Genomic DNA, 21,503 nt, shown 5'->3' with positions numbered 1-21,503 from the left:
TAAAGTTTAAGTAATTACGTACCGGTGTTAAAACAAACTATACAATCCTATAAAACATATAATAATTACATTACTCATTATTCTTTTCTATCTCAATTTTATTCATGCACTCTAAAGTTTTATAACATATTGGACTCTTTAACAATTATTATTATTATTATTATTATTATTATTATTATTATTATTATTATTATAACTCTTAATTTTGAATTTCGATACGTGTCATTATTATAACTCTTCATTTTGTCTTTTATACGTGTCACTTTGATATATGTTTCATCTAACTTGCTTAGTTTTCTACTTAAATTTATACAAGTTAGAAATTAACATATATTCACAACATCAGCAATTAACCCTTGTATACACGTTCACATAAGTTAGACAACACCTCTAGCTAGCTATAAATATATATGGTGTAGTGACATCTTGTTCATGATGTTAAATAGCATTCTAGAGCTTCATTGTTTGTTATGAACAATATCTCTTTTTAATTATTTTTTCATTTTATATATATACAAACACACACATCAATTATTGTAGACCTCTTTAAGCCCTAACAATTATATATAAAACATACAACTTATGTTACTTTTAAGTATTTAAAATTACCTTCAAACCAAACGCCTCCTTAATCGCTTCAACATGATACCTTTTGGTCAAAATCAATGTCTCCATCATTGATAGGCTAATAAATAAATGAAACAACAATTAATTAATTAAGTCAAGGTAGAACCTTAGGATGGATAAGTGCAAAAATGCTATTCATGCTGATCATATAAATATGGTATTAAATATATGTGACGCTTATATTTACAACTAGCTTGTGAATTCGTGTATTACAAGAGATTTGTTAAATAATAAAAATAAATAAGGTATGTTTTTTTGAAAGAAATAAACAAAATTAAAGGTAAGAAGAAAATAAAATACATAATACAAATAATAAAAATAGTAAGAAGTCTATAATCTTAAATTTAGAAATTAGAATGATATGAACTCATTACAAGTTTACAACAATACACAACATTTGTTAAAATTGTTTTGACTCATTACCCATGGATAACTTTAATGAATGAGATGAAAGATTAGAAAATTAGAAGAAAAATTATAACACATTTGTCAAAATAGTTATGACCCATGACCCGTGGATATGTAGGATAAATAAGGTGAGAAATTAGAAAATTATAAAGGAAATTATAACCCTTTTGCCAAAATTATTTTGACCCATGACTCATGGATAGATATGAATGAGATAAAGATTAAAAAGAAAATTATAACCCATTTAACAAAATGGTTTTGCCCATAACCCATGGATATATAGAATGAATGAGAAAATAGATTAGATTAAAAATGAATTTTAATGCCACTTCATCCTTATTATTTTCTTTTATTAGTAAAGTTAGATTATATTAGATTAGACGAATAATGTAGAAAAGATTAAAGTATGGGAATTAAAACAACTTATATATAAAATACAAACTTTTGTACTTCTATTTATCTTTTATTTTTCTAAGTTGAATTTTTAAATTTAGATTTTCACCCTATTTCTATTAACAAATCAACACTACTAGAAAACGATGTATCACATGCAAGCTTTTCGTTTTGCGAGAAGTTGCAACGACAATATATGTTGGTAATTGTTTGTGATGATTTTAGTGTTCTCAATTCATTTTAGTTAATTGCATGAAACACCATATTGATATAAGTTAGATGGTGTAGAGTGTATGATTGTTCAAGATTATTATAATTTTTGACACCAACGAAGCCAATTGTCAAAGTGTCGAAACCCTTAGATTAGGGGGTTTCAAGGTACAGAGCCCATAGACAGGGTCCAGTGGCTGGCCTTATGCGGTACAAGGGGGTTGAACCTATGGTGTTGGTTGTTTCTACTATGCTTAACTTTCTTGGTTGTCATTGATAAATGATCATAGTAGAAGCTAGTTACTACCGGAATGCAAATAACTACATCGCTTTTGACCTTCATCCGACACACTATTTCATAAAACATAATTGTGATGTTCCAAATATATATATGCTGTGATGGTCTCCACCTATAAAACACAAGTGTTAATATAATTATGTAGGTTTTTTTTATGACAAGATTTTGTCTAGAAGACTAGAACTTTTCCAAGCCATAAAAGGTACAGTGTTTCCTTGTGTAAATTTGTGAAGTAAAATAATAAGATTTTAAATGCAAAAGAAGAAAAAGATTCTTTTTAGTAAACAAAAACTCCATATTGATCTTTGAATATTTTATAGATGAAATTTGTTATTACTGTAAAGTAGGTGAGAGATCAATGATGTCTTGTGACATAATCCATGACTGAAGAGGTAGGTCCCAGCAGAGCCCAGTTGGACCCGTAAGACTCACCTTAAAGAGAGACGTCTGCGCAGTTGGACCCGCAAGACTCACCTCAAAGAGGGACGTCTGCGCAAAGACCAAACTCGCAAGACTCACCTCAAAGAGAGACGTCTGCGCAGAAACCAACTGGATCGGCAGGACCCACCATGCTCAGAGACGTGACGTCCTTACGCGCAGTACGCAAGCTGTTCCCGCAGGAAACGCCTCCCAATGGTTTCCAAGTACTCCGCCTGTTCCCGCAGTTACGGATACCAGCCATCAGGGAAGGCTACCCGCGCAGCAAGGCTACACGCACAAGGCTTAACACTCATAATAATTCAGTAGTCACCTGAAGAAGGAATGAGCAAGCCGGGAACAATCCCGCACAAAGGCGGGAGGGGGAATACTCCCGCCCAAATGAGCCAGTCCGTACGATACTGTAAGATCTTTTGTACTGTACCTGACGAGGTATGGGCAAAAGATCTGACCAAAGATACGACAGCTCATTGACAACAGTATGGCAAGCAGCATGCTCTTGTACTGTATGTCACTATTAGTCGCTACCTACTCACCAACTCCTGTCATACCACGTGCATAGCCTGTAGTTGGTGGAAAAGGAATAGTACACAGCAGGCCTGGTCACTGTCAGCCGCTGCCTACCCACCAACTACCAGCATGGCACGTGCGTAGGCCACAGTTGGTAGAACAGGAATACTATTCAGCCGGCTATACCTTCTTGGAAACCTACCTTCGGCTATAAATACCCCAAATGGTATGATCATCTAATCTTATCTTGTATCTTATATCTTATACCTGATATATGCTCTAGCAATCTCTTAATATATACTTATATTCAAGAGCAATCTAGTCTGATTCTCACGCCGGAGGGTGGTCACAAGGAGGAACCCCCCCCCCCCTTCTCAGTGACGAGCTCACGGTGTCTGTTTTGTAGGTTATCAGAATAACCATCTTTGCCGGATCTAACCCCTCGTGGGAAACATCTATTTAACCCCCAGATTATCCGTAATCTGCCCGGGGTCCATTAGTGTTTCTTCATTGGTCGCCATCCGTGCATAAAAGCTAGAACTTCATTTCTTTTCAGTTTTTTCAAACTTCTGGAAAGATGGTTAAAGAAACTCCGGTAACCACAACCCCAGCTACTGGGGGGAACACCGGCGACTACACAGTTTTTACGAACACTACCTCGGTTACCCAAGCCGGGGCAAGTGCAGTAAATTTTACGAACACTACCCCAGTTACCCAAGCTGGGGCAAGTGCAGTAAATAATCGCTCACTGGGATTCATCGATACCCAGTTAGAGAGACAACGAACGAGGCTCCCCCGCCAAACACTCGATGAAGTTAAAGCGTGGGCGGAAGCACGTCAAAAAGAATTCCAAGCTGAGTTGGATGAACGCTTACGTTTACTCCAACAGGCTGATGAATTCGTAGAGTACTTTGACGATGATTCGGAGGAATCCGATAGTGACGCAAACCCTCGTCATAGGGAGAAAGGGAAGCGTAAGGAAACGGACTCCCAACCGAGAAGGCATTTTGGAGAAACCTTCAAACCAAAAAACGCGGGTGGAAACCCACGTGACTTCTCCAAAACATTTACACCAACTGCTGCAAAGGCGGGAACGTCCAAATTTGCAAGGGACATTGCGGAAGCAATCGTCCCGAAAAGTGCCAAACAGATGTCCAACATCGGCACTTACGATGGTATATCTGATCCAGACGATCATTTGAACAGGTTCATAGCGGGGGCAACCGTCAGTAGTTGGACGGAACCTACGTGGTGTTACATGTTCCAAATGACGCTTGTTGGACCAGCTAGAGCGTGGTTCGATCGTCTACCGGTCAACCACATCTACGATTGGGAAGACTTCCAGCAGAAGTTTAGCCAACACTTCAGCCAACAAAGAAAGTATACCGAGGAGCAATGGACAATCCTCAATTGCATTCGAGAAAAAGACGAATCTTTGCCAGACTTCATCACTCGCTTCAACTCAAAGAAGTTAAGTCTGGGTAATATCAGCGAAGATCTTGTTCGCGCTGCTTTCATCCAGGGCGCGAACGACCCAGAGCTCATCCGCACCTTAACGGGTAAAGATGGCATGCCATCCACATGGGATGCCATCATGACAGCAGCTAAACGCTTTGTGGAAACGGAGAAGCAACTGGGTAGAGATCTCCCCCAGAGCACAAACCTCTACAGCCAGAAAACAAGAGAAAACAACGTCCTTACCGCCCGACTAAACAAAAAGCGGAAGCTAGGCATTTGGCAGTCAAGGGTAAACTTTGACACCTCATCCGGCTTGCAACATCGGTTAGGCGGAAGGAATAACGTACAGTCAAACCAGAACTCCAGATGGACGCCACTCACCAAAAGCGTCACCGAGATATTCGCCACTGAGGAGCTCCCATGGCCAAAGGCTCCAATAATCCGACATCGTCACAATGCTGATCGGAGCAAATACTGTGACTTTCACAGGACAAAAGGCCACAACACTGAAGAATGCACAGACGTAAAGGACATGGTCGAAGCATTTGTCAGAGATGGGACGCTCGCGTACCTCGTGGCGCAATGAACGCTGAGCAGGCTGATGCGTGTAGAACCCTAGTTGGGGAAAACACGAATAAAATTGCAGCTTCAAAGTTGGAGACTACATACTGCGTAAACAACGAGATCCCGAACCAGGTGCATATCGGCTCGATGGCACTCCCATCCCAACAACATGGATGGGAGCTCAATTACACAGTTTGCATGTAGATCAATTCCAAATTTGTAAAGAAAAGGCCCAGAGCCACTTCTAATGGAAGTGATTCTCCTTAGAACATCGACGCTGATGATTTTACATTTATACTTTCCACACGGATATGCCGGTCTTCACCGCATACATAAGTGTGAAAGTCGTTGCGTGGGGAAGGCGGCAAAACCCGCATAAACCCAAAAAACGGCAAACCTTCACGCAGGTCAGTTAAAGGTAAAGTTCAGTCATCCCACTAAATGAAAGTGCCGATTTATCCGCACGAATCATGATAGAGGAAACTGAACACTAACTTATTAACAACCGCGCGTCGAACGGTTAATTTATTTAACACTGATATGCCGGTTTTCACCGCATAATTACGTGGAAAGTCGTTGCGTGGGGAAGGCGGCAAAACCCGCATAAACCCAAAAAACGGCAAACCTTCACGCAGGTCAGTCATAGGTAAACTTTGGTCATCCAACTAAATGAAAGTGCCGGTCCTAACCGCACAAATCATGAGAGGAAACCGAACCTATTGACAACCGCGCGTCGAACGGTTAACTTATTCAAAATACTTTAGAAAATTTCTAACAGAAGGATGAGGAAAACCTCCACGCAGGTTAGATGTAGGTAAAGTTTAGCCATCCTACTAAGTGCAAGTGACGGTCCTACCCGCACAATCACGAAAGAGGAAGCAAAACTTCAACCTATTACCTACCACGTTCAAAGGTTAACTTATTCTAAACACTTAGAAAATTTCTAAAAAGATGAGGAAAACCTCCACGCAGGTCAGATATAGGTAAAGTTTAGCCATCCTACTAAGTGCAAGTGACGGTCCTACCCGCACAATCACGAAAGAGGAAGCAAAACTTCAACCTATTATCTACCACGTTCAAAGGTTAACTTATTCTAAACACTTGGAAAATTGCTAATTTAAACTAAAGTATGCATGAGCAAGTCATGTAACGTTTATAACGCAAGTCCCAAAGATTCAAAAGTAAGCGGGAAAATACCCCATACCTCGGCAACCAAGTAACTATAAGACGGGTGCGGGTACAGTGTCAAGGCAAAACCCTTCACATACCTAGCACCTGCAGGGAATTGACGCCAGGAATACCTTGGAAGTAAAGTAACTATAAGACGAGTGCGGGTACAGTGTCAAGGCAAAACCCTTCACATACCTAGCACTCCGCAGGGAAATGAAACCAAGAAGGATCTTCTGGGCCATGCTTGCGGAAACGGGAATAACATCCCCGCATAGCAGGAACGTCGAGAACTAGATTGTTTGAAGCTTCAAGATGGAATTGGTGGTTTTAACATAATTGATCACTATGTTCAAAACTACCAAAACCTCATGGAGAATCCACAAAACTAGGACTCAACGCTCCTGACTTGGGAGGAGGTTACAGACCTACCCGCATCATACCCAAAGATCAAGCAGGAAAGTCGGGAATTTCTGCAAGTGACATTAGGACTTCCGCGGGAAGAATCCCCATGGAAAACCTTAAAACTAAACCCTTTTCAAAAACCCTTTGCTTAAGTCCAAAAGTTCACCTCACTTTATTAAACATTCATGAGAAGAACATTGGATTGGGGGGACTTGAAGAGGTAGGTCCCAGCAGAGCCCAGTTGGACCCGTAAGACTCACCTCAAAGAGAGACGTCTGCGCAGTTGGACCCGCAAGACTCACCTCAAAGAGGGACGTCTGCGCAAAGACCAAACTCGCAAGACTCACCTCAAAGAGAGACGTCTGCGCAGAAACCAACTGGATCGGCAGGATCCACCATGCTCAGAGACGTGACGTCCTTACGCGCAGTACGCAAGCTGTTCCCGCAGGAAACGCCTCCCAATGGTTTCCAAGTACTCCGCCTGTTCCCGCAGTTACGGATACCAGCCATCAGGGAAGGCTACCCGCGCAGCAAGGCTACACGCACAAGGCTTAACACTCATAATAATTCAGTAGTCACCTGTAGAAGGAATGAGCAAGCCGGGAACAATCCCGCACGAAGGCGGGAGGGGGAATACTCCCGCCCAAATGAGCCAGTCCGTACGATACTGTAAGATCTTTTGTACTGTACCTGACGAGGTATGGGCAAAAGATCTGACCAAAGATACGACAGCTCATTGACAACAGTATGGCGAGCAGCATGCTCTTGTACTGTATGTCACTATTAGCCGCTACCTACTCACCAACTCCTGTCATACCACGTGCATAGCCTGTAGTTGGTGGAAAAGGAATAGTACACAGCAGGCCTGGTCACTGTCAGCCGCTGCCTACCCACCAACTACCAGCATGGCACGTGCGTAGGCCACAGTTGGTAGAACAGGAATACTATTCAGCCGGCTATACCTTCTTGGAAACCTACATTCGGCTATAAATACCCCAAATGGTATGATCATCTAATTTTATCTTGTATCTTATATCTTATACCTGATATCTGCTCTAGCAATCTCTTAATATATACTTATATTCAAGAGCAATCTAGTCTGATTCTCACGCCGGAGGGTGGTCACAAGGAGGAACCCCCCCTCTCAGTGACGAGCTCACGGTGTCTGTTTTGCAGGTTATCAGAAGAACCATCTTTGCCGGATCTAACCCCTCGTGGGAAACATCTATTTAACCCCCAGATTATCCGTAATCTGCCCGGGGTCCATTAGTGTTTCTTCAATGACCAAATCAGCCTAGATCAAATAAAATAAACAAAAGGTATGTTATGTATGGTCTACTATTAGTACATCCACATTTCCCTTTCAGTTAACAAATACATTAAATGTTTTAACTCATAAAACTCTATACATTTGACGGTTTAACTTCTAAATGTCCTTTCATAATATTTTAATATGATTTTTTTACAATACTATTTTCGCCCTTTCGTATGATCAGGATCTTTCCAATGACCGCACTTTTCTAATACCGTGAGGCCTTTCTAATAAAATTAATCACACATGCGAAACAAAATTTTGAAATGTAGCATATGATTACATTAAGAATTTTTATTTCGTCTTATGCATTTGTAAGATATTGACATGAATACCTTCTTATAATCTTATATTGTTTTCCTACTATTTATAAAAGTATCACCGTATTTTTCTCATTAGTAAATAAAAGCAAGATTAATGGCTAGGGACCAAGATTAATGGCTAGGGACCGCTTATACAATCTGCACGCTTCTCCAACTTCTTAAGTAACCACACCTGGTATATATTTAATTAAAATCAAACAATATTTTATGTGTAACATTTTTTGTTATTTGTGAAACCATTTAATAAATATTAGGCGACAAGATCCTCTATCCCGAATTTAAGTCACCATAAACAGTTTTCTTATTTTTTAAAAAGATTTTTAATAAAAAATAAAATAAAAGAAAGGAAAAAAAAAACATAAAATCTAAGCAAATTTATATAGAAATGATGAGGGTCAGAATCTGCAAGGTATATCTAAATGCAATCTCATCCAGCTATGCAACAATCACTGTGGTTTTTTTATTGTAAGACTTGACAGCTATAAAAAGGGTATACCAAGTTTGAAGAGATCTCTTATATATAAAAATATATTTTAGTATTATATAATATCAGATTCACAAGAAGAAGGTTTTGCAAGATCAAAGTTGGTGAAGAAACATTGAAATTTATTGAAGGAAAAAAGATGAATTATTATGGTGAATCTGGTGGGAGTGATAGATCATCATCTGCAGGTGGATCATCATCAAGAAAAGGCAAAAAGAGTGGCTCAGATAAGCCAAAACAACCACAAAGAGGCCTTGGTGTTGCTCAGTTAGAGAAGATTAGACTCCATAGCCAAATGGGCATTCCACAGGTCATCTCTCTTTCTTTCACACACTCAAAGTGTGGTTTGGAACCCTAAGAGATCTGTGTATGCTCAGCTTTTAAGTGTAATAAACTAAAAGCTAAATGATTTCTTATTCAAGTAAGACTTTTAAGCTAAAGCGTCAGTCTTTGCTTTCACTGGTTTCCTACTATAACATCTTGAAGACAGATGCGGGACAAAAGCTTAATTAATTACCTGATTCTGTTGGTTAGCAGTATTAGCAGGATCCCGTGAGTTTTCCAATAACGTATGCTTGGCTTCAAGTATGTCAAGTTGACCAATTGAATCATGCCTTCATGAATCTTTTTTATGATCAAAATTAGGGTTTCAATAAGCCTAACCTTCTATTAATTGATGGCCATTTTCATCAACTTTAAATCTTTTTAAGTTTATTCATAAGTTTATAATCATACTAAAGAAAGTTAATTTATTTTTTTCATTCTATCAAATCTAATAGGTCTCCTTGCATTTTTTTTAGTTAATGATTCGTTTTATTTTGTAACCGGAAGATGAAATATGACGGCTTATAAGATGTTAAATATTCACTTAATTGATCTCCATTGATGTTCCTCATATCTTATTAATTGGATCTATGTATGTATACAGGAGGATATCAGGATTCAAACACCATATTCATCATCATCTTCCTTCTCATACACTTCACCATCTACAGCCTCTTACAGTACTTTGCAAGGACACCATTCCCACATGGTATGCATATTCAAACTCTTCAGCCAAATTGGACTACTTCTCTAAACTTCCATGCATACATATATTTGAAGAGATTTGTAGCTAATCATCTAATATCCTAATCCGTATTCAATATCGAATGATCAATCTTGAATAATGCAGATGGGCACGGGCGAGCTAGAACGAACAAACTTCATATATGGTCATGAATCACAATTTGCTAGCACTAATCCCATGTATTTAAAATTACCCCCTTGTATTTTTATCTTTTATGAACCGTATTGATAACTTTTATCGTGTTTAATCTCTGATCATCATTTTATGTTGCTTATATCAGATGGGATGCAAGCTATGCACAACCTGTAGGCATAAATAGACACCTTTTTAGCCAAGAATTTGTAGAGGTGAGTGTATAGTGTATGCTACATCTTTCTTTTTGTAGAACAATGAATTATAATCCTTCAACTTCCTAATTTTCGGTATTTGTTAATTATCATATTTAAAGGATTCATTGAGGAAGAAGAAAAGAAAAGATCAAAATGATTCAATGGGATCAAGCAGTCATAATTCAGATTCAAATGGTAGTCAAGAATTAGATCTGGAGCTAAGACTTGCTCTTTGATGCAACAATTGTCTATTTATCGCGTGATCGATGATTACTTATTGTAACTGCTACTTCCTGCAATGTTTATTCATCTTTCCCGGAATATTTGAGACGGAAAATATTTGTATGTTACCCGAAATTCTCAAATTATAAAGAAGCAAGAAAGCATTATTTATTGAATTCTTTTGTGTTTTTAGGGTTTGCTAATTGCTTACTTTGCCTAAGTAAAACTAGTTTAAATCTCGCATCCGGCTATTTCATAGATGTATCGATCAAAATGGGACACACGGGTTTCACTTCTCTAACATGTACTTTAAGCTCTTCTTAAGAACCTATCATAAGTTTTTAAGTTCTGATCGAGTGCTAACAAGTTGTTTTTTTTTTACTTAACAAGTATTAGGCAATCTGTCTAATTACCCTAAACATTAGTTTGCATATATGACGTGATTTGAAAAAACATACATTATATATAGCATCATAATCTATTTAAGTACTTGGGTAGAAGAGTATATACATAGGGAAGTAGTTACTGGAGAAACTTACAAACATGAATTTTTGTATTGAAGCGCGAATAGACATATTAATCGAAGAAGAATATGAGGACCAAACGAAGCTACAAGTGTCACATAAATGTAACATGAAGGTATGATTGATTAGTTTATATAGAATTTTGTATGATATTATGTTTTAAACAACATAACTGGAGAGTGTGTTGCATAATTGTGTTCTATCGTGTTATTATTGTTACATAATTAAAAATGGGGAAAATTCCTAAAATAGCCCTTTTTAGAGAGTCTCCAAAATAGCCTTTTTTTCTTCAAAATCTTTTAGAATTTGGACTGGCAAGACGTTTTGGGAAAAGATAAAAATAAAGAGGAAGCATGCCTTTTTTTCTTCAAAATCTTTTAGAATTTGGACTGGCAAGACGTTTTGGGAAAAGATAAAGTCCAAATTATTTTGTAATCTTTGAGCAAAAGTTCAAATTTTTCCAAATCTTTTTTATTTAAAAAACAGTTTTGAGAGACTGTTTTTTTATGTTTCCTACCTTTCCCGTCCATATTTTCAAATTCTTGGAAAAAGAGGTTATCAAATCTCGTCTTGAGAGACGCATTTCGGATGAATTTGTTCCAAAGAGACAAGATTCTTTTCTTTCTTCCAACCATAATGCTACACACACACACTTATACATACATACATACATATACATACATATATATATATATACGGAATATATATATACACACACACATACATGCATATATATATATATATATGTATATGTATTCCCATTCTTCATCATCATCATCATACCATTACCTCCAATGGGTAGCTGTTTCTCAACCACCAAGGTCAGTGGCGCCAACAGCAAATCCCGATCATCCTCCACCTCCACCACTGTCGTCAACCACCACCGCCAGACAACCAACAAGAAGAAAAACAAGGCGGCCACTTCACGCCGATAAAATGGAGTGATCCCGTGTGGTAAAGGAACAGATTTCGGGTATCTTAAGGATTTTGATCAGAGGTATTCGGTTGGGAAGTTGTTGGGTCATGGTCAATTTGGGTATACGTATGTGGAATTTATATATACATATATATATACACACACACACGAAATATATATACACACACACATACATGCATATATATATATATACGGAATATATATATATATACACGTATGTATGTATGTATAAGTGTGTGTGTGTGTAGCATGAAGGTTGGAAGAAAAGAATCTCGTCTGCTAAGAACAAATTCATTCTAAATGCGTCTCTAAAGACGAGATTTCAAAATTTCTTTTTCCAAGAATTTGGAATTATGGACGGGAAAGGTAGGAAACATAAAAAAACAGTCCCTTAAGACGGTTTTTTGAATAAAAAAGATTTGAAAAATTTTTAACTTTTGCTCCAAGATTACAAAATAGTTTTGACTTTACCTTCATTATTTTCTGAAATCTCATCTCCTATCTGACTTTCTTTTGAAATTTGGTCTGCTCCCTCTTTATTTTTATCTTTTTCCAAAGCGTCTTGTCAGTCTAAATTCTAAAAAATTTTGAGCAAAAAAGGCTATTTTTAGGACTCTCTCTTTAAAAGAGGCTATTTTAGGAATTTTCCCCTAAAAGTGATATAGGAAAGTGAGTGTGTGAGATTATTGGAAGATTTTTTAAAATTAATTTTTTGATGTACCAAGATTTACCCTACGTCTCATTAATTAACCTTGTATGGTTTTCAATCTTTTTTAAGCTAACAGAAACCTTTAAACAAGTAACTATAGAGCTCAAGAAACTTCAATTATTTACCTAATTGTCATTGGATTATTTTATTTTAATAAAAAAATTAATCAAAAAAAAAAAGATTAGTTTTCTTAAAAAGCAAGTTTTTTTTACCGACCTGCCCCTTAGAGGTGCACAAACCGATTTAAAACTCAAAACTGGTTTGGGTTGAAACCGGTTCGGTTTGGTCAACAAAAGTCAAAATCGGTTTATGATCGGTTTCGGTTGAAACCGGTTTCTTGACTAGGTTACGATCGGTTTCAGTTAGGTTTCAATGGGCTTGGTTCGGGTTTTGATCGGTTTCGGTTTGATTAACCGATTTGGTAGAGAAATTACAAACCGGTTCCGAACCTACGGTTTCAAACCGATTTCTTGGTAATCAGTTTCAAACCAGTTCAGTTTCAGTTTAATTTTCGAGTCGGTTTAATTAACCGATTTATATAGCCACCGCTACTATCCCTGTCCCCTATTTATGTACTTATGGGTTTCACAAGGTGTAATTGTCTGGCACTAGTTCATTCCATTTATGTATAAAGTATCGGAATGATAATGCAAATAAATAGCTAACATTTATAAGTTGGGACCCACTAATATATATAAATTAGAATATGAGCATGCTTGACAAATGTCCCAACCACTCAAATTCAAATCACATGTGCGTATACTGAAAATATATTGTCACATCAGCTTAATAGTTAAGAAAGATAACTTTATTAAAAGAATCCCAACTGTATTATAAGGCTAAGGAGGGCGGATGTCAAATGTCGATGAAAGGCTGATGTGACAGTTGGGGCAAGTGATAAATAGTAGCGGAACTAAAAAATTTTCACATAGGATTAGAAATTTTGTTTTGGTTCAACCATTCAAGTCAGGTTAAATAGTCATATAACTTTTTTTACCCGCTTTAACTGTTATGGTTGGATTTGAATCGGGTTGGGTCACCTAAATAAAATATACATAATCAAACAAAATATCATTAGAAATGAATACTTAAAATACAACTGAGTTAAAATTGGTTTCTATGGGGGTGGGGGGTTCAATCTAACCAAAACATTATTTACTTTGTCATTTGCGGAACCAAATTTTTATGCCCGGTGGTCACAATGTTATTCCTACTTGCATAAATGTATTTAAAATATATATTTTTTCTAGTTGATATACAACTACTTGACCGATTTTAAGTTGTTAACTCTAAGCTACACATTTATACTGATCAATATTTGTTTAAGGGATTTTTTTAAATTAAAAGTTAGTTATAAAAAAGACAATCTAATAAAAATAGAAGATGATAAGTGAAATAAATAAACTATAAACAATAAAGAAGCAAAATAGTTTATAGGTTTTATAGTAGAAAGAACAAAATAATAGACAAATAATCTATTGGTTAGAATACTTTCTTAAAAGTAAAAGTTTTTCTTATAGGCTTTTTAATTGGGCCTTTAAGAGACCTAGCTTTACTAAAATAACAAATAGGGCGTCCCTGTGTCTCTTTCTTCTTCATGTATCGTCCAAACAACACATAATAGGGGAAGAAACGTTGCACTATCAGTTGAATAATTTTTTTTTTGTCATACTACCTTCTTTCTTTATTTTTCTTTAATCATCAATCGGATTTCGAAATTCCATAGGGGTCGGTATCAAAATTTCACAGGGTCGATCAGGATTTTAGCACTATATTAGCATTAATATTTTTTTGTTCACAGGGAACGGACAACCCCCGCACCATATACGTAGATCCGCCTCTGGTGATAAATAGTGGAGTCGAATGATTATGATGTGACGCTGATGTTACAAAGTGAACAGTAAATTAACTAAATTAATGCCCACCTCCCATAATCTAAGAAAGCACTAGTGAAAAACTCAATACAAAAGCAAAAACTACAATTTGCATCTAATTTTCACTCGTTCGTTTAAAACACTGGTATTTTTTTGTAGTGATTTTTCTTTTTCTACAATTTGCAAAAACTTTCTAGCAGTGATTTTTATTATAAGTTTGATGCACGCATAATAACAACAATTCTATAAATTCAATACTTAATTCATCCAGTTTTTTTGAAGGACAACTTGGATCGTTATCACTTGCCCACCGATCATCTTCATTCCCTATGTACGGAATTGTGGGTTGCTAATTTTTTTATTTTTTATTATTATTATTATTTTTTTATTTTTTTTAGTGAGTTTTGATTATATAACTAATTAAAAAAAACTATTTACAATGTTGACTCCAAAGTTGTTATGATAATTTCAAATCCCAATCATACTACTTCTAAAATTCGACTCAAAAAATTATTTTATAAACACTCTTTATGATTTTGTGTCATAACTCAATGTCTCAAATCTCAATGACATAAAAAATTGGACCCTCTTATAGGGCCAGACCTTCGCCAAGCCCAACAGATAATTCAGGCCTAAATTCCTTAGTTTATTGATCACCCCTGTAATTAGAGGTGTACAAAAAAACCGGTTTGGGACCGGTTTTAGGCAAACCGAACCAAACCGGTTTGGGTTTAAAACCGGTTTCACCCAAACCGGTTCTCAAACCGACCCAAACCGCCAGTTTCAGGACCGGTTCCCCTTAAGATCGACTAAACCGGTTTATAAATCGAACCGGTTTGAGGAAAACCGGTTTAAAACCGGCTAAAACCGGTTTAAAACCGGTTAAACCGGTTTATAAACCGAACCGAACCAACGTGACCGGGTCGACCTATCTTGTGTCTAAACCGGTTTATATACCGAACCGGTTTGAGTCAAACCGGTTTTGACCAGGCGTTGACCAAACCGGTTCGGTTTGGATTTAAAACCGGTTTTGTACACCTCTACCTGTAATAAATAATCTATCTCAGTCCTTCTTAACTGGCCCAAATCTTAAATTTGCAAATTCAGCTAATTGATACTCATTTAGAGATATAAATATGTTTTAGTTAAGACACAAACAAAAGGATTAAATATATTGCGTATTTAGTACTGTTTCACAACAACTTTAAGTTATTTCAGGAGTAAGTATAAATGTATATATGGTTTTCTTAAAAACTAAACAAGAAATAAAAGAGAGATTTGCAAAGTTTCTATAAGTAACTTTGGCTATGAAGAGAATGCATAAATTGAAAATATGAAACTATGAAAGTTTGGGCCCAAACAATAACCATAACCAAACTTTTAGTTAACTAGAGATTTGAAGAATGATAACCGACGGTTTTATGGTTAATCGGCAATCAAATTAATAAGACTTTTACATAGATTAGATAAACTATATATGCTTATGTGAAGTATAATAATTCATTCGGTTCAGTTAATTTGATTTTCAAGGATTAATTAACCATACCATCAATTTTGAGTTATGTTCGGTTATTCGGTTTTGTTGCTCACCCTGGGTGGGGTAACAACATTGACATATATGTCTCTTAGATCGGGTGTTGTGGGGTGCTTCCCACACTCAAAAAGCCCTAAAGTGTCAGGGAACACCGCCCCCCACCCCCCTCCCGGACGCTTTGGAAGAGAGAGAGAGAGAGAGAGAGAGGGGGGGGGGGGGGGTCCCGCAAAGCGCTTGATGGGGGAAGAAAATGGTAGATGATTTGTGGGTGGTCTTTAATTGTTTTATTTTTAATAAAAAAATCAAAAATAATAATAATGAGTTAATGATTGGAGGGGTTACATCCATTACCCCAGTTTTAACGAAAAAAACCCCTATAATGACGTGAAGCCACGAGCTCCATCTATTGTACACGTTCTTAATGATTTTCCATCAACTGTTTATGTGGAAACCTTACAACTCAGGGTGGGTGAAGAAAGCCGTTATACACTAGCTACAATTATATGTTTTTTTTTTCAATAAATGTATTACTTCGTATAACAACTTGATTAGTTATAACTTTTATTATATGTTACCTATAGTATATTGGAAATCCGTGTATTATATACAGGTCTTACGCTACTTAGAAATAAAATAGTTTACCTTTAAGCAGTAAGATTTAATAAAAAGGATTTGGTTATGGAAAATTTGATGTGTATATATGATAGTGATAATAGCCTAACACAATATTCAACTTCAAATTTATTATTTGAGCAAGTTAATGATTACAACGAAACAGAAGGCAAGCACGCAACAAGCTGCGCCGCTATCCCCCTTTTAAATTGTAAAACCCAATCTTTGAATAATGGTAATACTAACCATAGTAGATAATAAGGTCGGCTAACATTATAGTTTGACGCATATCCGAAACAAGAAAATAATAAGAGAAAAATTCTAAGGATTTTTAATATAAAACTGAATGATTGAAACATTACATGAGATCCATTTTATATGGTAGAATTCAGTCTGACAATTGGGCGAAACTACTCTTTGAGACCTTTCTATCCACTACAACGGGCCCAAAATTGCGCTAGTGGTAGAAGTTATGATTTTTTGAAAACGAAAAAAAAATTTGGGCCTCTTCCGTCATGTTTCCCTATGTCTAGCTAAACCATTCCATCATGTTTCCCTATGTCTAGCTGAACTAGTTCCGTCATGTTTTCCCATGTCTAGCTAAACCAGGCAAGAGTTTACTAACTTTTGGATCAACTCATAATCATAGTTTAGTTTTCGCCAAGCTTTTAAAACAAGTGAAGAGTTTGAGATCTTTTTAGTTAAAGCAAACACTTAAATTACCCACAAAAGGTTGGAATATATTTTCAAAAGTTCATCATATGACTTTCATTATATATATTAACATAAAAAACAAATATAATATGATTATTGACGTAATTATTTTCCATGGGGTGCACGTCTTACAACTTGTGGACTTGTACGCAGGTTAGTATGTCCAACAAATACACCTACTGAAACCGTGTGTTTGCACACATTCAGATTACAATATAGAATTATTGTACACTAATATATTATAATAACTAAACAAAATGAAATTAATTTCGCTAGTTACATTCGCGTCACTAAATACCGAATCTATTTAAAATGGATAACTTCAAGAGTCGTATAAACACGAACATATTACTTTCTAACGTTAAAAGTTATAAAGGAAAAACTAGCACAGAAATATGAAACTGTGTAACTACAGGATTCATCATGTTTAAATTATAAGTGCATAAAAGAAAACATGAATGATACATTGATACTTGAAATGACAACCACACCATATTGTCAAACAAACTAACTAGGTCAATATATGTTATTAAACAAAGTCAAAAGAACAACACATGATGCTGGACACAAGCTATATAAGGAAGGTATTAAGAACAACACAAACACAAACAACAAGCATAACTATAACCAAGAGAACTTTTGATCATTTTGAAAATGGCGGGTTCTCGAGCTTTGTTCATGGCGGTTTTTGTGTTTTCAATAGCATTCCAATACTCCATGGTTAATGCAAACTTCCCAAAAAGCATGTATTTCAATTGGGGTGCTCACCATTCTTCCATTCTTGGCAATGGCGATGATCTTCGCCTCGTTTTGGACCAAACTTCCGGTATAAATATTTAAATTTTATAACTTTCATTCAAAGAATGCTGTAAATTTTGCTTCTATTTATATAAAAATATATGAAACTTCAACCTTAATACAGGATCGGGTATCCAATCAAAGAGAGCGTTCTTATTTGGAAGCATCGAAATGCTAATCAAGTTGGTTCCAGGAAACTCGGCTGGAACTGTAACAGCTTATTATGTAAGTGCAGCAACAAATTTTTTTGTTAGATATACATATTAACAATGAGAGCTATGTATATTGATATTATGTTTTGTGACAGTTGTCTTCAACGGGTGCAAAACATGACGAGATCGACTTTGAATTCTTGGGGAACTCGACAGGAGAGCCTTACACGGTGCACACAAATATCTACACACAAGGTCAAGGTAGCAGAGAACAACAGTTCAAATTATGGTTTGACCCGACCGCTAATTATCATAACTACACAATTCACTGGAACCCAACCGAAGTTGTGTGAGTAAACCGAGACTAATTAATCTACATTTTAATCTTTATGATGACACACGATGGGTTGATTATTTATTAACCACTTGTTAATGTATTGCAGATGGTATGTTGATAGTGTGCCAATTCGAGTCTTCAGAAACTATCAAAGTGAAGGGATTGCATACCCTAATCAACAAGGGATGCGAGTCTACTCCAGTTTGTGGAATGCTGATAACTGGGCTACAAGAGGCGGGCTAGTTAAAATCGACTGGACCTCTGCACCGTTTGAGGCTTACTACCGTAGGTTCAGGGCTAGAGCGTGTAAGTGGAACGGACCGGTTAGCATTAGCCAATGCGCCATTCCCTCTCGGGCAAACTGGTGGACATCTCCTGTTTACCAACAATTGAGCTTTAGGCAACAAGGACAATTAAAATGGGTACGCGATAACTACATGATCTACAACTATTGTACAGATTTCAAGCGCTTTAATGGACAGATGCCTCCCGAATGCTCTAAACCACAATACTAAGTTGAGTAAGATTCAAACTTGTTTCCAGTTTGTTGAGGATTAAATCTTTGATTGCAACAGTTTCATTAAATTTATCATTGTGTTTCATTATTTCAATTTCCATGCTTGGCATTCATTTTTTTTTCTCTTTGTATTCTATATATGCATAAATCTTGTAAACTTTACATTATTTTTGTACCAAATAACTTTTACTCAACACTTGGTATCAAGTGCTCGTGACCGACCGTTATTTTCTCAATCTACAAAATTCGAGTTATGTAAAAAAATTAATTATAAACCAAACTCACTTAAAATCGACCGTTTTCAACAAATTTGTTAGAACTGATCAGCCTGTATGCTTGCTAAATATATAATTAAACACATCCTTAACCCGATCTTTAAAGTTGTAAGACCTGAGCACTACCCGTTTAACAACTTTATTAATTTAAACAAGCCAAAAGGACTAGTTATGCACATATTGTAGTCAACTAACTATAAAGATGTAGAAAATACGTTAAATTGGTCGTAAACTTGGTGGGTCGACATGCTTAATTAAACGGATTGACTGGCTGACATGTTTAAGTAAAGGTCAACCCCAACACAACTTATTGAATAAACATGTTAATTAGATGTTACAATTCCAAAAACTGATTATTTTCGTTTTGCGTTTAAAACAGGCACTAGCTCCCATCAAATACTAATAAATTTGAATATTAAAATTTTGTAGTAAAATGCGTAGACCCAAACACAACTTATTTAATAAACATGCAAATTAGATGTGATAAATTCCAAATTTTTGTGTTGTTTTTAAAACAGGCACTCCTAACAAATACTCTTTGTAGTAAAATGCCTATAAATACTATCTTAAAGATTAATTAATCTAAGAATGAAATACAGAAAAAGACGTGCAAGGAACAAGATACATTAAGACAATTTACTACTAATATATTATATGTTATACAAACTCTTTCTTTAATAAATTGATGGAAAACTTGAATATAAAAAACTAAGTTTTAGATCTAACTTGAACTTGTGACCTTGTGTTAATTTGTGGTGATTGATCTCTATTAGAAAACATTTGAATTGTTCTTCTAGCAATAGGTTCCCATAATCTCTTCAATCTCTCTTCTTTATCACTATTTCCACCACAATTAGCTTTCTTATTATTACTTGATTCTTCAACACCAAGAAACCTTGGATGAACAATGATTTCCGACATTGATCGATTCTCAACATGTTTACCGGATTTCAGTTCGTTGCTTGACAAAGAAGTAATCATCTCAGACGAGCTTAAATTACTCCATCTATTCTTCCCTATCAAATCATGAGCGTAATTAAATATTATGATCCTATGATTAAACTTGTGCAACTCGTCTTCTTCAATCTTTTCGACACTTCTTTGACTTCCGAATCTTGTAGATTCTTCTCTTTCAACAAACAACTCCAAGTTTAAACCTTCGCCGACGGATTGATTGTTTAAAAACCTAAAACTAGTTGAAGATGCAAAAAGTGTCACATCCTCTTGGCTTACTTTACACCTACAAAGCGGACAACCCGAGTGTTTCTCAAGCCACCGGTCAACACAATCGATGTGAAAAGCGTGTTTGCATTTGGGCAACAGTCGTAGCATCTCAATATCTTTAAATCTGGACAAACAAATAGAGCATTCCAAGCCGTTTCGTAATCCTTTTAACGTTGAAAACCGGAACATGGGGAGTGAGTCGATCAGGGCTTTCTCGATACCTGAAACCCTAGGAACGGATTGAGGTATTACACCTAAGTTTTCTTGATTCAAGTACTGAAGAGAAGATGGGCTGTGCCAATATTTTATGTAGACCAAAAGTAAGAATGCTAATGACAAAATGATGGCAAGACCTCCTATGACAACTGATAGGCTTGGTTCGAAACCAGTGTCGGAATCCAATGACTTTGAAGTATCATCAGTATGAGAAGAAGATAAAGATTGTGATTTTGTTGGATTAGAGGACATGATGAAGATGAGATATATGATGATGAGAAGAAGACAATTCATGGTTTTTTTTGTTGTTTTTAGTTATTGTTGTACAAAGAGGATTAAGTGTTGTTTAACATTTGCTTGGTTTATTTATATCTTGTGACACAGGAAGTCTTAATTTTAAATCTTGTGAACGACGACTATAATGAGCTATGTTTAGTTTAAGACTTGTTAATTTATCTGCTTATGAAACTTCAAATGAAAAATAAACAAAACAAGTTTTTAGTTGTACCTACTTTTATATAAATAATAATATTACCTTAAAGAAAAAAATAATAATAATATTACCTTAAAGAAAGCTTTGTGCAAATTCCAAGTGTTCTCTTAAAGATTATCATATTTTGATGATTGAGCACATATTTACTTTGATGTAAATATTATTTAATAGAGAGCCATATGTGAATGCTATTAAAGAATAAAAACTAAAATTTTGACCGGAAGCTAAGTCAATTTACTATTTAATTTAAAATATGTTGTATCAATATGTTTAAATGAATGTCCGCTCTTCTTCACAAATTACCTTTAAAACTATATTTTTCATTAATGCTATATAACTAACTATAATGAGGATGGTTCAAATGAAAATT

General features: G+C 35.9%; 2 protein-coding genes and 1 pseudogene across 2 annotated transcripts; 2 read left to right on the top strand and 1 right to left on the bottom strand.

The window, feature by feature from the left end:
- The first annotated feature begins 8,388 nt into the window (after window positions 1–8,388).
- LOC143548925 (protein SPEAR3-like) lies at window positions 8,389–10,374 on the top strand. Its single transcript, XM_077039961.1, has 5 exons — window positions 8,389–8,907; window positions 9,526–9,630; window positions 9,772–9,845; window positions 9,947–10,013; window positions 10,115–10,374. Exons 1-5 carry the CDS (start codon window positions 8,737–8,739, stop codon window positions 10,229–10,231), a joined length of 534 nt encoding a protein of 177 aa, XP_076896076.1. The 5' UTR covers window positions 8,389–8,736; the 3' UTR covers window positions 10,232–10,374.
- Window positions 10,375–17,766: 7,392 nt separating this feature from the next.
- LOC143548924 (putative xyloglucan endotransglucosylase/hydrolase protein 26) lies at window positions 17,767–19,041 on the top strand. Its single transcript, XM_077039960.1, has 4 exons — window positions 17,767–17,947; window positions 18,044–18,144; window positions 18,227–18,420; window positions 18,515–19,041. The coding sequence occupies exons 1-4, from the start codon at window positions 17,776–17,778 to the stop codon at window positions 18,921–18,923; spliced, it is 876 nt and encodes a 291-aa protein (XP_076896075.1). The 5' UTR covers window positions 17,767–17,775; the 3' UTR covers window positions 18,924–19,041.
- An 826-nt stretch (window positions 19,042–19,867) lies between these two features.
- On the bottom strand, window positions 19,868–20,925 carry LOC143548922 (putative RING-H2 finger protein ATL12 pseudogene; annotated as a pseudogene).
- Between the last annotated feature and the right edge of the window lie 578 nt (window positions 20,926–21,503).

The sequence above is a fragment of the Bidens hawaiensis genome, unplaced genomic scaffold, assembly GCF_021521415.1.
Source record: "Bidens hawaiensis isolate Kalapana, Puna unplaced genomic scaffold, B.hawaiensis_p1.1 tig00015320_1, whole genome shotgun sequence".
NCBI classification, from domain to species: domain Eukaryota; kingdom Viridiplantae; phylum Streptophyta; class Magnoliopsida; order Asterales; family Asteraceae; genus Bidens; species Bidens hawaiensis.
The sequence above is the reverse complement of the archived record's forward strand: the minus strand, read 5'-3'. Positions and strand labels throughout refer to the sequence as shown.